Source organism: Petromyzon marinus, chromosome 25 (genome assembly GCF_048934315.1).
Source record: "Petromyzon marinus isolate PM22_M1 ecotype Great Lakes invasive population chromosome 25, UKy_Petmar_22M1.pri1.0, whole genome shotgun sequence".
Classification (NCBI taxonomy): domain Eukaryota; kingdom Metazoa; phylum Chordata; class Hyperoartia; order Petromyzontiformes; family Petromyzontidae; genus Petromyzon; species Petromyzon marinus.
The window spans coordinates 4,380,721-4,401,156 of record NC_133691.1 but is presented as its reverse complement, the minus strand read 5'-3'; the positions used below and the strand labels follow the sequence as shown (position 1 = coordinate 4,401,156).

The 20,436-nt window shown below is 44.3% G+C and overlaps 1 protein-coding gene across 3 annotated transcripts in view; it reads right to left on the bottom strand.

The window, feature by feature from the left end:
- Positions 1-284: 284 nt before the first annotated feature.
- The window catches only part of LOC116945942 (receptor-interacting serine/threonine-protein kinase 3-like), a 35,706-nt gene continuing 15,554 nt past the window's right edge, over positions 285-20,436 (bottom strand). For all 3 annotated transcript variants that reach the window (XM_032960644.2, XM_032960642.2, XM_032960643.2), the window contains 7 exons: positions 12,998-13,086; positions 10,734-10,803; positions 9,286-9,362; positions 6,677-6,719; positions 4,176-4,273; positions 2,213-2,240; positions 285-2,048 (listed from right to left, as the gene is read on the bottom strand). In XM_032960644.2, the coding sequence (XP_032816535.2) occupies positions 1,921-2,048; positions 2,213-2,240; positions 4,176-4,273; positions 6,677-6,719; positions 9,286-9,362; positions 10,734-10,803; positions 12,998-13,086 (533 nt within the window). In that variant the 3' untranslated portion in view covers positions 285-1,920. The remainder of the gene's footprint in view (positions 2,049-2,212; positions 2,241-4,175; positions 4,274-6,676; positions 6,720-9,285; positions 9,363-10,733; positions 10,804-12,997; positions 13,087-20,436) is intronic.

Below are 20,436 nucleotides of genomic sequence, written 5' to 3'. Positions count from 1 at the left end.
GGCGAAACGTCGTTACCCATTTAAATGCTGTGAGATTGTTACTCTCCAACACCACCGCCGGTGTGCTGAAGCAGTAATAAATTTGGCACGTTTCGGATTCAGGTGACACTTTCATTAAGTGACTGTGTCGGGTGGAGGAGGGTTGACGGAACACATTTTTACAGGTGACTTAACCCAAAAGAAACCAATTGATTCATTATGAATACTGTAAAGGAAAACTATCACCACAGGTGCACATTTTATTAAAAATAATGCTTACAAAGAAATCAAACATTTGGTACAACTCACTGGAAGACTCTTTATTTTGGTTATTTACTATTTACAAAGACATTGGCATTAAGATTACATAAGGATATGGCCAATGAGGCATTACAAATTGCGCAAACTTTTACATGTGGCAAATAACACACACACACACTTTTTTATATAAAATAGTAATTATTTCAATGTCCCTTTAAAAAAATACAAATAATTACAGTATGAAATAACAAGCGACGACTATTTTATCAACCGGTGAATTTAAAACGTCAAGTTATTGTACAGCTTCAAAATGCTAAAATATTTACGCATCCTTACTTTGCTTATCAACAGAAGAGTTTGACTGTCAGTGGCGTAAGCTTGGCGAACATTAGTGGTGGCAAATGACAGTAAATGTATGGATCACATGGAGTCATTGGGTCAATTCATTATCGAGAAAGTGGTAGCCACTATTAAAAACGTGCTTCCCCTTTTTAGACTTGTTTTTTTTAATCTCTTACACCTACTTAATCACATCCCCTGCCACCCACAATGTTTTATCAATTACCTAGCGGCAGTGCAAATCAACCCATTAACAGAAGCCCCTTCATCAGGAACAATTCAGTAAAAAAAACAATGTCCCTTGGTGGGGGGATGATGGGGGGGGGTGTACAAAATTGTTACATTGCAATGCTTTACGATGCTAAATTTGCTGTCGCTGGGTTTGCCAAAGAATCTCCTTGTCGGCATAACGCTGATCCACATTCAATTCACACCTGGGAATTCACTAAAAGATAGCCACTGTCACTGCACTCAACCCAGCGGTGAGTCAACAACTATTCACCTGCTTAAGCACGGACAATCACAGGCATCTGGAAACATTTAAGAATTGTGCTCCCCAAAAGGGTTAAGTAAAAATAAATAGTTTTAGAAGTCACAGCTGTTCAGGATGAAGGCCTCCCCGCCATGCTGGGTCAGTACTTCACCCGGTTGGTTCAAGTGTAGGTTGGTGGAGGGCACGGGACTGGTTCAGATATCACTCGCCACTGATGTTTGCCATAGGCAGGAACCGAACGCATATCATTGGGTTAAATTCACAGCGCAGTGCGCGCTGGATACTGCACCACCACTCGATCCAAATAACGCCTTTTAAAAAGCCCTTCGTGATGGTCTGAGAAGCTCAGGCATTACACACCTGTTGTCAGGAGATAATGTAATTTACAGTTTTATATATTTCATGGCTTCTCATTTATATTGCTCAAGTAACACAGGGTTTAAAAAGTATGTGAATTTCTCAAACTCTTCCCTTTCTGTAAAATACGGGACAGTGAGAATGTAAAGGGTGCATGCATAATCTGTTCTGATGTAATTATTACAATCATCATCATCATCATCATCCATGATCAGACGATTGCCAGATAATCACATGATGTAATAATTCAACTAAAATCTACAATACAAACTGATTTTATCGCTGCAAATTTAATCACATATCTTAACAACTCTCCCTCCCACACCTCAAATTGTTACATTTTATCCAAATTGCAAAAACTTGTTTCGTCTAAATCTAATGTTCAATTCATGTTACCATCCTATGTGTAAAGTGTGTTGTTGCAGCAGCAGCTTTGTGAGGTGCACTTTAAAATAACAACTTAATCCAATGATTACAGATCGACACTTCTCTTATGTATCCTGTTTTGAATACGTATCGTCTCTAGATGCATGTCTTTTGGACTTATCTGAATAGTATATCGTGTTGTTGTTACCAATCTGAGTATTTTTCAAGTTGGAGCCTACAATCGTGAAAGAATCTGGAAAGGAAAACAAATATAATTACTGCATTGGGTTTGATTTCGATGAAAAGATAAATGTTACATACTAAAAGTTCGGTGCAGGTAAAAAAAAATACTCGAGCACTGTTTATTAGAGCAATATTATAGTAATTGTAGATTTTAATTCACAAAAAGTAACTTACGAGTCGGAGCAGGGGAGTTGAATTGATCCTGCAAAGAAACACAACATTTTATTAGTAGGTGGAGGTGGGGTGGATGTGGGTGGGTGGATGAGGGTGGGTGGGGTTGGTTGGTTGGTGTGGTGGGGGTGGGTGTGGTGGGGGTGTGTGGGGTTGGTTGGTGGGTGGGGTGGGGGTGGGGTGTGGGTGGTTGGGTGGGTGGGGTGGGGGTGTGTGGGGTTGGGGTGGATGGGGTGGGGAGTGGGTGGTTGGGTGAGGTTTGGGTGGTTGGGTGGGGTGGGGGTGGGTGGGGTGTGGGTGGGTGGGGTAGGGGTGGGTGTGGTGGGGGTGGATGTGGTGGGGGTGTGTGGGGTTGGTTGGTGGGTGGGGGTGGGGTGTGGGTGGTTGGGTGGGGTGGGGGTTGTGTGGGTGGTTGGGTGGGGTGTGGATGGTTGGGTGGTTGGGTGGGGTTTGATTGGTTGGGTGGGGTGTGGGTGGTTGGGTGGGTGGGGTGTGGGTGGTTGGGTGGGTGGGGTGTGGGTGGTTGGGTGGGGTGTGGGTGGTTGGGTGGGGTGTGGGTGGTTGGGTGGGTGGGGTGTGGGTGGTTGGGTGGGTGGGGTGTGGGTGGTTGGTTGGTGGGTGGGGGTGGGTGGTTGGGTGGGTGGGGTGTGGGTGGTTGGGTGGGGTGGCGGCGGCGGCAAAAAAGGTAATGTACTCCGGAACTTAAAGAAAAGAGGGCCCCCCACAATGGCCCTGTGTTTTTTTTGCTTTATCACAAATGAATTAGGGGGGGTCCACGTGGCATTCTGCCCGAGGCCTCCAGGAGTCTGGGTATCCCTGGTGGTGCATGCCTGTGATCCGGTACTAAGCAGGTATTGGGTTTGTGGCTTACTAAAATCTGTGATATTCCCAAAACCCTCTGGCCCGTTAAATGGCCAGAGAGTTGCAGTATAACAAGTGGATGGAATCTATCTCAGCAGAGCTGTGTTATCTCTGTGGTATATATGGGTTTTCTACAGGTTTTCTCCCACATGCCAAACATTTGTTCATAATAAATGGCCAAACATCACCAAATCAGGACTCTCCTGAAAAAGAGTCGTCAGACTCAGTGAGGCTTTCTATGCATGGTTATTGTTCATAATTTGGATCCATTTGGTTAGATTGTGTAGATGTAATTTTTTAAGTAGCTCTCCACCACCCAACAGAGCCAATCAAATCAAGTTGTCATGTCATGGGCAATTCAGCCAATTGATTTGGTTCATAAGTAAAACTGGAATATTGAAAAGCAAGCAACATTATGCCAATTATTTACACGATGTTTTCGCTGGAAATACACCCAGGACCATCGGGTGTTGAACAATAGCTCAGCTCTCGCGTGAAAGAGCTTCTTAAACCAGATCCTAAAGTAGGTGCCACGACATCATGAGCACAGTCATGCATGTGAACCAGTTTATTCACACAGTACAGCTTCTGCAGGATCATTTTCCCCTCTGCTTGTAGTGAAGTGAGCACTATGTCCATGCATATACCTGGACCACAATTAACCGGCCTGCTATAAAAGAGTAGTGTTAACCCTTTCCCCTTCCGATGACATACGTGTATGTGTACACATACGTCATCAGAATTGCTTCGGAAGCAAAAATAAAATAACCTCATCGGTACATCTCTAGATCACGCGAGAGGGCGTGTGGCACAGTTTGGGCCAGCTATCAGAGTGCGGTCATGTCGCTACAGTTATCTGCGGTGAGTACAATGTCTTTAAAAACAGGGGCACTACGCCTGTCTAAATAAAATTAAAGCAAACCGCTTGCGCGTCTCGAAATTCAATAGTGAACGGGGCCCACCCTGTAACTTGCAGACATCCCGGAACGGGAAAGGACTAACTGCCCCCTCTTGTAGAATGCTAAACAATGAATAGGACGACGGGTAATATGTCTGGCCGCAAGGACTGGAGTTGAAGCTCTGAGCAGTGGAGTTAAGGACTTACTAGATGGACATGTGGAGGGTGGTAGTGGGGTCGATGGGCGGGAAAACCTGGCAGTGCTCCTGATGGACCATCCATCGGTTCTCCAGTGCCTCTCCGATCTACTCCAGGATGGAGATAAAGTGAACACATTGTGCTTACACAGGCTTGTTGAGTCAACCACGCATTCAATCACTAAGCAGTACACGCCAACCCGGAATTTAGTGACGTTAAAATGTAAATGCACACTTCTTTCAAGGCAAATATTCAAACAAGCACAAAAAAGCGGAGTTACGAACAGATTTGGATTTTTTGTGCGCGTGTATTTTTGTTCCATGAAGATTTTGTATCCACTTCAAAAACTGATGATTGAATCACCTACGACATTTGCCAACTGTCACTTTGGAACATTAGCAAGTGCCATTTTGTACAGAAACAAAAGTGGGCCTGATCAACCGAAATGCTGCGCACATGTACGTCACTTGTTTATGCTAAGCTCTGTGATGTCTAACCGAGGGAAGAGAGCGTGTTTCATAGCGCCTCTGTGTGAAAAGATTAACACTCCGTGGTGTTTCCATCACTGTGGTTGGAACCAAAAGGCCATAGCAGCAAGCACCACGAGCACACACTTTTGTTTATTTTGATGTAACAATATTTGTCGAGTGCGAGTTTACCGCAAAGTTCACGCCAAGCAGGTCTAGGCGAGGCCCGCATCAAGTAGAGGCATATTTGTTTATTCAAACACTCTTTGCAAACTTCTCGTTTATAAGGGTGTCCACAAAGAGCAATTAAAATATAATTCTGATGATCTCTTATCAATTATTTCCAATGTAAAAAAAATTGTAAACTAGTGTTACACATATTCTTGGTTCTTTCGGTGAAGTCACGTAGAAGGGAAACAATAAAATAATAAAAAAATATAAAACTATTAAATTCTCACGACGTTTCGACTGCAACACAAGCAATCATCATCAGGTGTGAAAACTACAGCAAGAAAATTTGAAAAAAGTGGCGGTTTTTTTTAACGTTAGCACCACGGAGAGCGATTTGACAGTTTGTTCAGATGGACGAGTCCATCTATGTTCGGAATTGAGGAGGGGGGAGACGAATATAATGGTTGCGGTCTGAAAGCCACCGTAAGCGTGAACAATCAATTAAGACCCGAAATGGTTTATCAAATCCTTCCAATTATTGCTAAGCCAGAATCCATCTTCTCGGTTGAAATTGTCTCTGTGTTTGTATATGTGGATAGCCTCATGAACGAATCTCTCATGGTAGCCAGATGGCTTGCAAAGAACATCTTCTACGTGACTTTACCAAAAGAACCAAGAATATGAATCCCTGCAGTCACGAAAGCTTTAAATCAAAATTTAATGTTAGACACATTTAGGCTAATAACAGTGAACGATGACGCAGAACAAACAAGGCAAAACGATTGAGAAATAATAAAGACGGGACAAAAAACAGCAACGCCTTTGTAATCTAAATCTAATGGCAAATCGCGAGAGTTCACCGAATTGCTCAGCCGTGGTGAACCAGGACAACAATGCTACCAATGAGGATCTAACGATTTACTTCCTGGAGTACGGCAGGTCACTCGGCTTCTTTCTCCACACTGCTCGATGACGGAATTCACTCCCCACCGTCTCTCTTTCCATTTCTTAGAATCGTGCTCAATTGGTGAAACGTTAACGGCATCTCTGTCAATGAAAACTACAAGAGTGGTGTTTGTTGTTGGACAAGTTGTGGCATTTTGGGCCTCTGGGTCTTTGCTTGGCAAAGTATCGTAAAAAAAAAAAGAACCGTCCGAATTCAGGTTTGTGATTCGATCAAAGAAGCAATCAAATAACTTTCATCTCATTTTTGTCAACTCGTTTGCATTGCTTCTCATTTTTGTGTCTTGTACAGTTATGTTAACTCCATTAGCAAAAGCATAATGTTAGAATACAATTTTGCTAATGATATCTAATAATGTAATATATATTTTAATAATTAATACTGCCGGATAAGAATATATCAGGCGACGCTTCGGGCAATGGCCCTTCTTCGTAGCACACAGAGAGCCCAGAGAGACAGAGTGGATAAGGATTGGAGATGACACTTAACACCACAGGGTCCGGTGAGAATTACATTCTAAAAAAATGTTTTTTAAGGCGTAGTTGCCTAAAAGTAGCTACTGAGTAACGGGCAAACCCTTCGATTACCAGCAACATTTTTATTATTGGTTTGATTAACAAAACAACTTTCACCCTTTGACTCAGGCCCTCAACCGGTCTGAGTAGAACTGGGCTGCGATTTTGCTCCTAATTCACAATCACGGCACAGATGGTGGAGTTGAACCCTATCTTACTGGACCCAGGTGCGTGCTGCACTACTAGATGCATAATGACCTGCTGTTCTGTTATCTGGCAAAGAACAGCTTGTTAAAGTAGAGGAACGAGACGTATCAATGCATACAGAATGTAATGTATATTCTTGTTCAAGGTTGGTTGCATGGCTTCATTGAAAAAGAGACATCGTTTTACCTGACGAGGGGTGCTGATATTGTCCTGTTGCTTGGTGCACCGACTGAATAAAGCAAATGAAATGCAACCGTCAAAGTGGGATTGCCACTCGGAGCTGCAAACTTTCTCCAGCTAATTCATTGGTTGAATGCACAATGAAGGCAGTAATTAGGTGATAATTATGTTTGCTTTTTGAAAATAACATTTTACCATTCCGTCAGGAGACTAGGACGCCTCATGAATGACACCCCAGACACAACGCTAAATAATGCATTTACATAACTAGGCTTTAGTATCTTTAATGAGCTGCAATAGACAAATCGTAAAAACACATTTTTTAAATCGCCTTTATCATTACCAATTAAATTGACACCCATATTTTATCGTACGGGCACAGACACTGCGCTCTGCTACGGCTTGGGGAAGAGCCAAAAGGTGCAGCCCTGAAATTTATCGCAAGCACACTGCTGTGGGGAAGGGGAGCTCTCTCAGAGAGCACACTGCTGGCGTGAAGGGGAGCTCTCTCAGAGAGCACACTGCTGTGGGGAAGGGGAGCTCTCTCAGAGAGCACACTGTTGGTGGGAAGGGGAGCTCTCTCAGAGAGCACACTGCTATGGGGAAGGGGAACTCTCTCAGAGAGCACACTGCTGTGGGGAAGGGGAGCTCTCTCAGAGAGCACACTGCTGGCATGAAGGGGAGCTCTCTCAGAGAGCACACTGCTGGCATGAAGGGGAGCTCTCTCAGAGAGCACACTGCTGGCGTGAAGGGGAGCTCTCTCAGAGAGCACACTGCTGGTGGGAAGGGGAGCTCTCTCAGAGAGCACACTGCTGTGGGGAAGGGGAGTTCTCTCAGAGAGCACACTGTTGGTGGGAAGGGGAGCTCTCTTAGAGAGCACACTGCTGTGGGGAAGGGGAGTTCTCTCAGAGAGCACACTGCTGGCGTGAAGGGGAACTCTCTCAGAGAGCACACTGCTGCTGGGAAGGGGAGCTCTCTCAGAGAGCACACTGCTGTGGGGAAGGGGAGCTCTCTCAGAGAGCACACTGTTGGTGGGAAGGGGAGCTCTCTCAGAGAGCACACTGCTGTGGGGAAGGGGAACTCTCTCAGAGAGCACACTGCTGTGGGGAAGGGGAGCTCTCTCAGAGAGCACACTGCTGGCATGAAGGGGAGCTCTCTCAGAGAGCACACTGCTGGCATGAAGGGGAGCTCTCTCAGAGAGCACACTGCTGGCGTGAAGGGGAGCTCTCTCAGAGAGCACACTGCTGGCGTGAAGGGGAGCTCTCTCAGAGAGCACACTGCTGGTGGGAAGGGGAGCTCTCTCAGAGAGCACACTGCTGTGGGGAAGGGGAGTTCTCTCAGAGAGCACACTGTTGGTGGGAAGGGGAGCTCTCTTAGAGAGCACACTGCTGTGGGGAAGGGGAGTTCTCTCAGAGAGCACACTGCTGGCGTGAAGGGGAACTCTCTCAGAGAGCACACTGCTGCTGGGAAGGGGAGCTCTCTCAGAGAGCACACTGCTGTGGGGAAGGGGAGTTCTCTCAGAGAGCACACTGTTGGTGGGAAGGGGAGCTCTCTCAGAGAGCACATTGCTGTGGGGAAGGGGAGCTCTCTCAGAGAGCACACTGCTGTGGGGAAGGGGAGTTCTCTCAGAGAGCACACTGTTGGTGGGAAGGGGAGCTCTCTCAGAGAGCACATTGCTGTGGGGAAGGGGAGCTCTCTCAGAGAGCACACTGCTGTGGGGAAGGGGAGCTCTCTCGCGAGCTCACTGCTGGCGTGAAGGGGAGCTCTCTCAGAGAGCTCCGCCGGAGGGAGTTATAGACGTGCCCCTCGAGCCACCGCTTTTGGCCTACTCTTCAATGCGAGCCAGACGTCTGGGCATAAGTGGGAGTACCTGCAGTGCTGAGTGGACAGAGGTGGGGGAGGGGGTATTTAATAAATCTGCCCCCATTGTCTCCACTGCTGTCCCATCCCATGAGATCGAATCAAACCGGGTGACCTCTGAATTGCAAGCCCAGTGCTGGAACATTACACCATTGGCAGGATCCTACATTTAGGCACGTGCCTAAATGATTGTGTGAAATTGTGATTCTGCAGCAGTGCAGCATTTGAGAAAATTCCAAGCCAACCCCAAGTGCTGCTGATTTCACGGAAGACACCATTTGTGATTTGCGAACAATCAGGTTCAGTAGATCTTAACAACGATCGTGAAGATGATGATAGTAAAATGTACGACCACATCGATGCCATTATTCCACTCTGAATTGTCTACATTGTGCCATATTAAATACATGACAACAGCAATGACATTGATTCTACTGCCAACACAACAATGTGAGCCGCAAAAACAGCTGCTGGATTGTTCCACCATTGATTATAGCAATGTATAAAATACATAGGTTACTAAATTAGATCAATCATTGATGCCAAGGTAGCAATATCGCATTGCATACACATATCTGTAGTGTTATTTTTTGTAATATAGTACAAACACCCTGAATAAATATCAAGTTTCCCGAGCAAAAAACGTATTGTTTTCATGTTCTTTCACAGCGGCAAAATAAGATGCCGCTGGATCCTGATTAAACAATTTACGTGGTGACATTTGGGAGTGTGCCGATGGTGTGCAGTGAACTCACGTGTGGGTGCGTGTGCCGACGGTTATAGGGTTGAGCGGAGGGGTTGAATGGGTTTCCCGCCGACCCTGCCGCCGGCCCTGTGCACACACGCGCACACACGCACACACGCGCACACACGCACACACACGCATGCACACACGCACGCACACACACACGCACGCACACACGCACACACGTGCGCACACACGCGCGCACACACGCACACACACACGCACACACACGCATGCACACACGCACACACACGCACACACGCGCGCACACACGCACACACGCGCGCACACACGCAAGTCCATCAGCGCACAGTGGGCGCCCACCGCCGAGCTGCTCCGTCGTTTCCGCCCCTTTATTTTTGTTTTTTGCGAACGATCGCCAGAAGCAGGTAGGGATGTGCGGGGGGTGGGGGGGGGAGATAGCCACGACGGCTGGCGGCGGCGAAGGTTTACGGCGGAGGGAGGGGGGGCGGCAATGGTGCCGTCTCCATGATGGTGTAAGCTTGCCTCTTTAATGAACAATAACCTTCTCACTATACTGATATTTAATTACTCGTGTTAAAGTACTGTGTAATAAGAACAATGGTCGATGGTTGTGTTGCCCTTCGGATGCAATAATATTGGGATTCTATTCACGTTTTTAAGGGGCCAAGTTAAAAAGTAAAATTTAACATTTTAAAAGAGAACAAATGGTATTTAACTCCGCCTGAATCCCACCTTCATGAGAACACTGTCGTCCCCACCTGCAAAGACTTCTTCACACACGAACCATTTCAATACCTCGAGAAACTAAAACATGGAACTCCTCGGAGCCAGGATGCACAGTCAACGTAGATGACAATAAAAACCATCCACCGGTAGCGCTACATCCTGCCGCTTACTCCCGAGAAATTACGTCGTCTCCCGTGTGAAGGTGGCAAGGGGCGGCCCTGGAAATAACGAAGCCTTGCAGGGACAGAACACTACCATGGCCCAATGCGGTATTGCAAGTGTTTGCTAAAAAAAATATTCACGACCAACACCTCCCCCCCCTCCCCAACAAGCTCCAGAAAATGTCAAGGCCCGGCAGAAGCAACGGTCGGGCCAAATGGACGCGACTCCTTCGCGACACACACGTTAACAGGGTTGTTTTACAAAATCAGATTTGAATTGGAAATTAATGAAAACTGGGATTTTGCGATGGTTGGCGCATTATCTTGAGCGTAGCGAGTGGTTGGCAGACTTTGCGTGGCTTCCAGGAAGCAGGTTAACAAAAAAAAAAGCGGGTGGCTTGGCAATGCGAGATGGGCTCGATTGATTTTTGCATAATGAAACAAATAGCATAAATGAATGAAAGGACAGTTTAGTCGACGGGCGGTTGGATTTACTGATGAGTACATGAATCAAGAAGGAAAAAAAAACCCAATAACAACCCATTGAGGGAATGAGATTAAAGGATACAAAAAAATATGCGGTTACCTTGGGGCTCCACTGGAACGGCTCCCGAATACATTGGAATACGTCCTTCCTGGTGCCTTGGAAAGACTCCCTGTTTTACAAAGCAAAACAAAAAGAATACTTTTCATTTACGCTAAGAGACATATACACACGTGCGTAACAGTGGGAAAATAAGAGTATTGGTCAGGAATGGGTCAAATTATGTTATTAACTCACTGAGCAGTTTAACACTAAAAGTAAAACTTTAAAAAGGCTTTATGTGTATGCAGGATGTAAAGTACTCTAACCTACCCGCAAACAAATTATTAAGAGCGCACGCGTAATGGGGCTCAAGCGCATTACAATGAGTTGTCTAAAACTCTAACAAAAATTTCATTGGCCATTTAAATGCCTCCCTGAATTGACCATTTAGCACATCTAATTATTTCCCCTTCCCAACCGCAACGCACACACATTTCCATGCATTTGCTAACTTTCGATATTTAAAGTTCAATCTGTATTTTACAACTTCAATATTGTGGCCTCGATAAATCCATTTTTTTTTCTTGTTGTTTTTCACTGAAATGTTGGTCACGGTACACACTTTTTTTTAAACAAGGAGCAGAGAGGCCAGTTTAGTAGATGGCGAGTCGACGACTGGATGGATATTACCTTAACACTACGCAAATCACAAAAAACGATCACGAGTTCAAAGAGGGAAAGGCACCGATTGCCTCAGCTGGTTTTCACTTCATAAAATTAAGATGTCTACCTAACATCAGCAGCTATGCGCTCACCTTAACAACAATACACTATCCATTTATGCTGCAAAGACAAACAAACACTTTTTTTTTACCAAAGAGTGATCACAATTTGTGACAATTCACCAATTCAGGGCCGGTGTGAATCGCTACATCCCTCGTGATCCTGCAAGAATTTTTCTTTTTACTTTTTGATGAATCTCTATATTTATCCCAACTGGACTCTCACCATCACACTTCAAGAGATAACGAATTTCACTGGAAAAAGCTCAGAGTGGGGTGTGTGCTTTTGTGTCAGGACTGCTGCAGAAAACGTTTTTTTCACAGGACTTTAGAAAAAAACCATTTATTTCCACAAAGTAGATTAACACGTAGTATATGCTTTCGCGACCAATATTACCCATAACCGAGGCTTTTAGGTTAGATCCCGTAAATATTAATGCATCGTTAAAACCTGCCACCACCCGACACAGCCAATTAGTAAGGTTTGTCATGTAAACAAAACTTGCCAATTAGTTACTAGTTCAGCACATCGGTGTGCTGGAGAGTTAACCCACACCATTTACAAGTAAACCCACACCATTGTGGCGTGTAAACCCACACCATTTAGAAGTAAACCCACAACATTGTGGTTTTATTCTCCAACACACCGGTGCGCTGACGAACTAGCAATGAATTGGCATTTTTTTTTTTACGTGACAAACCTTTCTAATTGTCTGTGTCGGGTGGTGGCAGGCTCAACGACGCATTCATATTTACTGCGATCTAACCCAAAAAAAAACCCCTCCAGTATAGATACCACAAAGTTAGCAGGGCCCAGTTTGCCAGACACTCTGCTATGAGACTGTGTGTGTGTGTCGCATTACAGTCCAAAAAAAATGCCTTGAATATCGAACAAATCTCCCAGACGCACTAAAAAGTGTGTGCTGCCTGTCTCAGCTCATTTTAAATCTTTAACCGAACACAAACTGGCAGAATACCGACAGAGGCCTGTTATAGCTAGAGAATATTCTCTACTGAACTGGCATTGTGTGCACATCACATTTATTTTATTTGACTGCTGCGTGATGTTTATTGTGTAAATGCGTACTGTACAATTTATTGATATTAAATAGTTTGCATTCTTGCTATTACGTTTTTTGCTACGTGCTTACTTGGCACCCTGGATACCTTTTTCAAATGAGATGTTCCAGTTAAAGGGATTATCCAGTTAAAATAAAAAGTTTAATTAACAATACCATCTGTAATTCTTAAGAGCTGGAACCTCGGCACATTTAACGCACATTTTAAGTTAATGTGTTGGGAATTGTTTGAGCACACATTGGTGGCAGGGCTGAGTCTACAAACCTTTCTATACACGAGAACCTGCTTTGATCACAGATAGACGCCCGGATTAGAACCCAAGACCTCAACAGCCCTAGTTCAGTGCCCCGATCTCTGCGCCGTCCAGTCAACTCAAGCCTATGTTGGTAAAATAAATGGCCATTTTGCGTGGAATGTGTTGAACATTTCAAAAGTAACAGACACTTGCACGATATTCCATACCTGCGTTTCCGGTCGAGCAAAGCTCTCTCCCACTCTCATCTGCTGAAATGGTGCCTCGACGTGAGTCTCGTTGTTTCCTCTTGTTTCCGCTGCAGAGGTTTATATACACACAAACAAAAATTTAACCAACGCATTATCATACAGCAGTCAACACAGGGTACACCATGGATCCGGTGATCGCTTGCGAATTTAAAAAGTAAACCGACTCATCATCAGCAGAAGCAACAGCAGCAATTGCCAATCCACTGCTGGATAACGACCCCCCCCCCCCCAAGCCACCAACGTCTCTAATGACAGAGTACATGCACGTTAGCTTGTTTCATAGCTCTATAAACTTGGCCACATGCAACCGACCGAGTTGTTCAAGCGAAGGATAAGATAACCACTTGTCTGAGAGTTTGTCTTCCACCTCCCTTCTCGGCTTCTGTTCACAACCATGCTGCCATAGTTTGACCTCAAGAGCCCTCTGTAATGTGTTCCCTAAGGCCTCGGAACTTTAAGGAAATTGAATAAACTTGGGAGAAGTCATCGCCGGCTGTTCATTTCAAGTGAAGCTGACCTGAGAGGGGCCACCAGCCCTCAAACAGACCACGCAGAGTCACCTCTAGGTAGGGTTGCCACCTGTTCTGGTTATTCCAGGATGTTCTCTGTGAACAACTGTCCTGGGAAATTAGTAAATTAGTAAGTCCTTCCAGTTTCTGTCAAATGCATAATAATACACCGCTCGGGGACAATGCATTGACGTGTGGTTATTTCCTCTTCAGATACTGTGAGACATTATTCTTCCCATGGTATTTTCAAGGTCTCTTAAACAACCTCCACAACCTCTACGCGAGCGCGAAGGCAGACAGACGGTGGCTTTTGTCCACAAAGAGGCGCGCAGACACGCCGTGGGAAGAGGGCGAACGAGGAAAAGCGAGGAGGCTCGTAAAGACGATAGGAGAGGGTATGTGACCTGGTCTAGAGGAAGGGCTCAAAATGACGAATATGGAAAGGAGAGAGGGCAGACGGGGCCATGTTTTCACCACCGCTTTTTTAATAGAACTCTCTTGCGGTAAATGTCTTCCACCTCTGCCCCCTGAGAGCGAGGGCAGCGGTGTTACATTTGTTTGTGTAGTTGCGAGGGCTCCCGAAAGAGCAGCGCACTAATTAGGGCTGGCAGGTTTTTGGTGTGGCTGGAAGTTGACAGAGGTGGCGATCCCACGAAGCAGGACAACCAAAGCTGTGTATAACATGTTGTGTGGGAGCAAGTGTTTAGAGCCCTTACAGACACAGCAATCAGACCCTGAGAGGATATGTCAAAATACTAACATTTGTCGTGCGTTGTTATCACAACAGTTTTTACCCAATATTGTAATCCATCAACAGCCTTGCACATGATTTAACTGCAGATTCACCTCTGCCTACCTCTCTCTCTCTCTCTAACTCGCCCTGCTCTCTGCCAGATGCTTTCCCTGCTCCAGCAACCACGGCTTCCTGTGAAAGGCCTCAGTCAACCACCATGCAATGGGTGGTGGCTCAGCTTCCTCTGCTGCCCCTACAGTCTGGAACTCCCTTGGGCCATTCTGACTGCCGACTCCATCCCCCCCCTCAAGTCCAGGATTGTGCTCTGCTGATGCCTGGCAATTTCCATCTGTACGAATGTCTTGATCAGCACTACAATTATATTGCCGGCATTCCTGATATTCCTAACTTTGCCCCTTAATAAATACATTATTTAAACAAATTTCCACCTCACACCAGGTTACTTGAAATTATTTCAAGAGGCAGCGCTATTATATGTGCTTCCACGCACTGCCCTCAAACATGAAGGGTGGCACTGCTCTGCGAGAGCTTCAAGCAGACACTTCGTCTCAAACACATGATGCCGACGGAACAAATGCGATAAAACTCTGGGAAAATGAGAAACGTTTGAGGATAAACAAAATCACATTTCCCCAGGATAAAAAAGTGTAGATTTTTTGTACAGCATTTTGATATGTCACAGCCTTTAGATGCTTTAACAATTCGATTTGTAATGTATTCTGTTGATTTGTGGAGTTTTCCCCCCACCCTCTTCCTGATAAGGTCACAATCAGCACCGCCACCATCAGCATTTGAAATCAAATGTGAAGAGGCTTCGCATGTCATGCTATCGCCACCTGCTGGTAAACAATCTCGCATTGTAAAATCTGCCAACCTAATGCCTCTTTTCCTGGACGCAACTTTTCCTTCATTAGCGCCTTCATTTATCGTAAATGCACTTGATAGCGAAAATATGGCATATGAACCCGTAAGCAGATGTTGCTCATATCGGTGACCTGGAAGTGAATTTCCTTTCACCCTCAATCTATTAACATCACCCTGGACCAAGAGCCACTCCAGGCCCCCCAAAACAAAAATGATCCTATGAAAATATAAATCGAGAATGTCAGAAACCATTTTTAGATTGAGCAAAAGATGTTATTAGAAAATTGGTTAGAAACAAGTGCAAAGACTCAAGAGCAGAGAACCGAATGTAAAATTTCAAATTGTGACGCATGCATCTGTTTAATACCCATGGGCTGTTTTTTTAATATATAACACATTCATGGTGAAAGTTAATTAAGCCGTTAATAATAATTCCATGAATATTTGAATTTTGATATTGCTATGCTTGTGCTCTGGATTATAATAAAATGTTTAAGTAATGGAAGGATTGACAAAGGTACTCTTCCCCGTCATCATGTGAACCTTATGGCGAGACCCCGGGGTACCATAAGCCCCCGGCTCTCGCATAAACTGCGTTGCGACGTCATTTTATGTTTGTTGAAGGCGAACGATACGGCGATCTCTTCCTCTCGACGAGCTCAACACGGTGCGCTAATCAAAGTTTAAAAGTTTTGTTTACGTCTACGGCAATTTTGGCAACGACGGGTGCTCGGTGAAGAACGAGGAGAGGATTGATTTCTGGTGGGTCGAGGCGTTTATGTGCGCGGTGGGACGGAGTCGCCAAAAATAAATTAACTAATTACGATTTTGACTTCCGTTTATTCGGGACCCCGGGGTCCCGCCATAAGGTTAATTTACGGTAAAAAGGTACTACCATTTGCAGCACTCGCAGTCAAGGCATTTAATTTTTAGCTCCATTATTTCACGACACTGTTATTTAACATTATGGGCCGATTAAAAATCACGGTGTTACAGAAATAATATGAAAATGACTGCTTTTTCACGTCCATTATAATACTCAATACGAATGTTATGCCTCTGACAGCAATGCCCCACGACTTGTATTAAAATATTTGTGATTTGTTAAGCAGCTGATGTTTTATTCCCAAAGCATTAAACGCTGCAATGCTAATTTTCTTTAAAGAAACCAGACAAGGAATGCGAGTTGTACGAGTCCTACTACCCTGCTAAATGTGCAGTGGATTACATGAAGTAAAATGCACGCCCTAATTAATTATATCCCAATTAACCAAATTCTGATTAGCGCTGTGCTGTCAACTCGCAGCCACACGCATAAAAAAAATAATAGGCCACCTGTTTCTCCTGTTGATTGAAAGTTGGATTCTGGAAACAAATGTTCGAAGACTGCATTTTGATGGAACGTTTTATTATTATTTTTATTCTAAACTTTTTTATTGAACATGCCCTTTTATTGAGGCAGGCAAGGAACAATTTAAATTATCCCGATTGTAAGGTAGACCTGGATATCCAAATATGACTCAAAACTTTCGTGACTGCAGGAATTCATATTCTTGGTTCTTTCGGTAAAGTCAAGTAGATAGAAAATACAAAAATAAGAAACTCATTTTTTTTGCTTTTATTATTTTCAATTTATTTAAAAAAAAAAAATTATTTGTATTTTCTATCTATGTGACTTTACCGAAATAATCAAAAATATCCAAATATGTTTGTGTACTGCTCTTTGTCAATCCCCTGTTGGATGAAGGCCTGCCCATGCCAAGTCAGTCATGGAGGTTATTGACCATATTTCACTACGCTGGTCGGTGCGGGTTGGTGAATGCAGAAGCCAGTACCTGTGCGATTATCAAGTGCCACTGATGTAAGCCATGGCTGGTAAATTAACTCAGGTCCCCAGGTTCGTAGCGCAGTTTGCCAATAAGTGTATCACCGCTGGATGTGGTGGGGACAATGGCACAGTGGTGGCGGTGGTTAAGAGTTAACGTCTCAACAATAATGGGTGAGCATAAATATCACCAAAATTACTTTTCTCCAACCATATTTTCATTTCCATACAAGTGGAGAAGCATCATCCTGGTGAGCTCTCCATACAGTGAGGGAAAAAAGTATTTGATCCCCTGCTGATTTTGTACGTTTGCCCACTGACAAAGAAATGATCAGTCTATAATTTTAATGGTAGGTTTATTTGAACAGTGAGAGACAGAATAACAACAAAAAAATCCAGAAAAACGCATGTCAAAAATGTTAAAAATTGATTGGCATTTTAGTGACAGAACTAAGTATTTGACCCCCTCTCAATCAGAAAGATTTCTGGCTCCCAGGTGTCTTTTATACAGGTAATGAGCTGAGATTAGGAGCACACTCTTAAAGGGAGTGCTCCTAATCTCAGCTTGTTACCTGTATAAAAGACACCTGTCCACAGAAGCAATCAATCAGATTCCAAACTCTCCACCATGGCCAAGACCAAAGAGCTCTCCAAGGATGTCAGGGACAAGATTGTAGACCTACACAAGGCTGGAATGGGCTACAAGACCATTGCCAAGCAGCTTGGTGAGAAGGTGACAACAGTTGGTGCAATTATTCGCAAATGGAAGAAACACAAAAGAACTGTCAATATCCCTCGGCCTAGGGTTCCATGCAAGACCTCACCTCGTCGAGTTGCAATGATCATGAGAACGGTGAGCAATCAGCCCAGAACTACACGGGAGGATCTTGTCAATGATCTGAAGGCAGCTGGGACCATAGACACCAAGAATACAATTGGAAACACACTACGCCGTGAAAGACTGAAATCCTGCAGCGCCCGCAAGGTCCCCCTGCTCAAGAAAGCACATATACATGCCCGTCTGAAGTTTGCCAATGAACATCTGAATGATTCAGAGGACAACTGGGTGAAAGTGTTGTGGTCAGATGAGACCAAAATGGAGCTCTTTGGCATCAACTCAACTCGCCGTGTTTGGAGGAGGAGGAATGCTGCCTATGACCCCAAGAACACCATCCCCACCGTCAAACATGGAGGTGGAAACATTATGCTTTGGGGGTGTTTTTCTGATAAGGGGACAGGACAACTTCACCGCATCAAAGGGACGATGGATGGGGCCATGTACCGTCAAATATTGGGTGAGAACCTCCTTCCCTCAGTCAGGGCATTGAAAATGAGTCGTGGATGGGTAATCCAGCATGACAATGACCCAAAACACACGGCCAAGGCAACAAAGGAGTGGCTCAAGAAGAAGCACATTAAGGTCCTGGAGTGGCCTAGCCAGTCTCCAGACCTTAATCCCATAGAAAATCTGTGGAGAGAGCTGAAGGTTCGAGTTTTCAAACGTCAACCTCGAAACCTTAATGACTTGGAGAAGATCTGCAAAGAGGAGTGGGACAATATCCCTCCTGAGATGTGTGCAAACCTGGTGGCCAACTACAAGAAACGTCTGACCTCTCTGATTGCCAACAAGGGTTTTGCCACCAAGTACTTAGTCATGTTTTGCAGAGGGGTCAAATACTTATTTCCCTCATTAAAATGCAAATCAATTTATAACATTTTTGACATGCGTTTTTCTGGATTTTGTTGTTGTTGTTATTCTGTCTCTCACTGTTCAAATAAACCTACCATTAAAATTATAGACTGATCATATCTTTGTCAGTGGGCAAACGTACAAAATCAGCAGGGGATCAAATACTTTTTTCCCTCACTGTACGTGTTTAGACATTAGTCTCAATTCCAACAGCCATTATGTTTTAAATGGTGGCTAGAGTACTGTAATATGAACCCGGCAACTTACGTTTGATTCCTGGCAATGGCTTACCGTAAGTGGACGTTCATTTTGATGTCTGAACTGGTACTGAGCCACTTTCATGAGTACATTTTTAAAACCATAAAAAGCTAACCATTGCATTTGTAAAGAAAGTCTCATAAACAGACATGTTAGGAACCCATTTGCTGTACTTCCATAGATGTGTCTTTGTGTGTATGTACGAGTGTCTGCATGCATCTACGTGCCTGTGGGGAGTGGTAGTGCAGTGGTTAGCATGCTGTGCTATTAACCAGTCCACCCAAGTTCGATTCCTGCTCACGGCCAACACCTCGGTCGACTTAGCCTTAAACGAGTACCTCGTGTGGTGTAAATATCACCACTTGGGAGACAAAGGCGGCCGGGAGTGGTGTTGGCCACCCACCCCCTCGTGTGTCGTGCTGGCCTTCATAAGGTGCTTGCTAACAGCACTTGCCCCAACAGTCTTTTAAGGCTATATGGGGGATCTTTTTAAGGCAATATGAGTGTGGCTGTGTGTGTATTTTCATTTCTATACATACGAGTTTGGCTGTTGTTATGCTTGTGTCTTTATTTGTATGTCTTTGTAGACTGTATGCGAGTATATGTATACGTGTGAATATTTAAGTGCCTTTCCAGACTCTCGCACACAAGCTCATATAAAAACAAAAAAACAGACATATATATGGAAGTAGGGTTAGTGGGTTAGCAATGTGTCTGCTTAGCAGACTGTTTTTTTACAGAATGCTATCACACCCTGTTATCCACTGGGGTGAGCCTTCTCCCCTCTCTACCACGTACGCACGTGATTGACTTGTTGCTCTGGAGACTGGGAAGGCCTTTTGATCGATGTTTAATGGCAGGGTTGATGATGGCATTAGTCGTGATTTCTCACTTAACATGATCGGGCCGTGTGAAGGTGATGAAGCGAATAAATAACATTGGCTGGCCTACATTAAACGCCAGCAGTAGCCAACACCTCTATGATCGAGGGAGAAGGCGAGCTGCCCTATTTAGTTCCTGAAGAAAGCTCCCAGCACCAGCATCGGAACGTTGGACGTCATGCTGAACAGCATGTGGTACAACCCGAAAGCACACGAGAGAGATGTTAATTTTCTTTAGGTCTTTCAGGTAAGTCACGTAGATAGGTTCAAAGAAAATAACAAAAATAACAGTAGTTTTTCGTTATTTTTATTAACAGTAGTTAACAGTAGTTAACAAATAACAGTAGTTTTTTGTTATTTTTGTTCTTTTCTTTGAGCCTATCTACGTGACTTCACCAAAAGACACAAAGAATGAATTCCTGCAGTCACGAAAGCTTCAAGTCAACATTTATTAGTTGTTATATTCTTTTTAAGACATTCACCAATTTGAATATGTATGTTGCAATCGCAATGATTATAAATATAAATTCTAGGTTTCTGTCACTGACTAATTTAAAAATTTGGGATTTATCACTTTCAGTTTTCAGTTTCATTTATGAGGTATAACCCTGTGAGC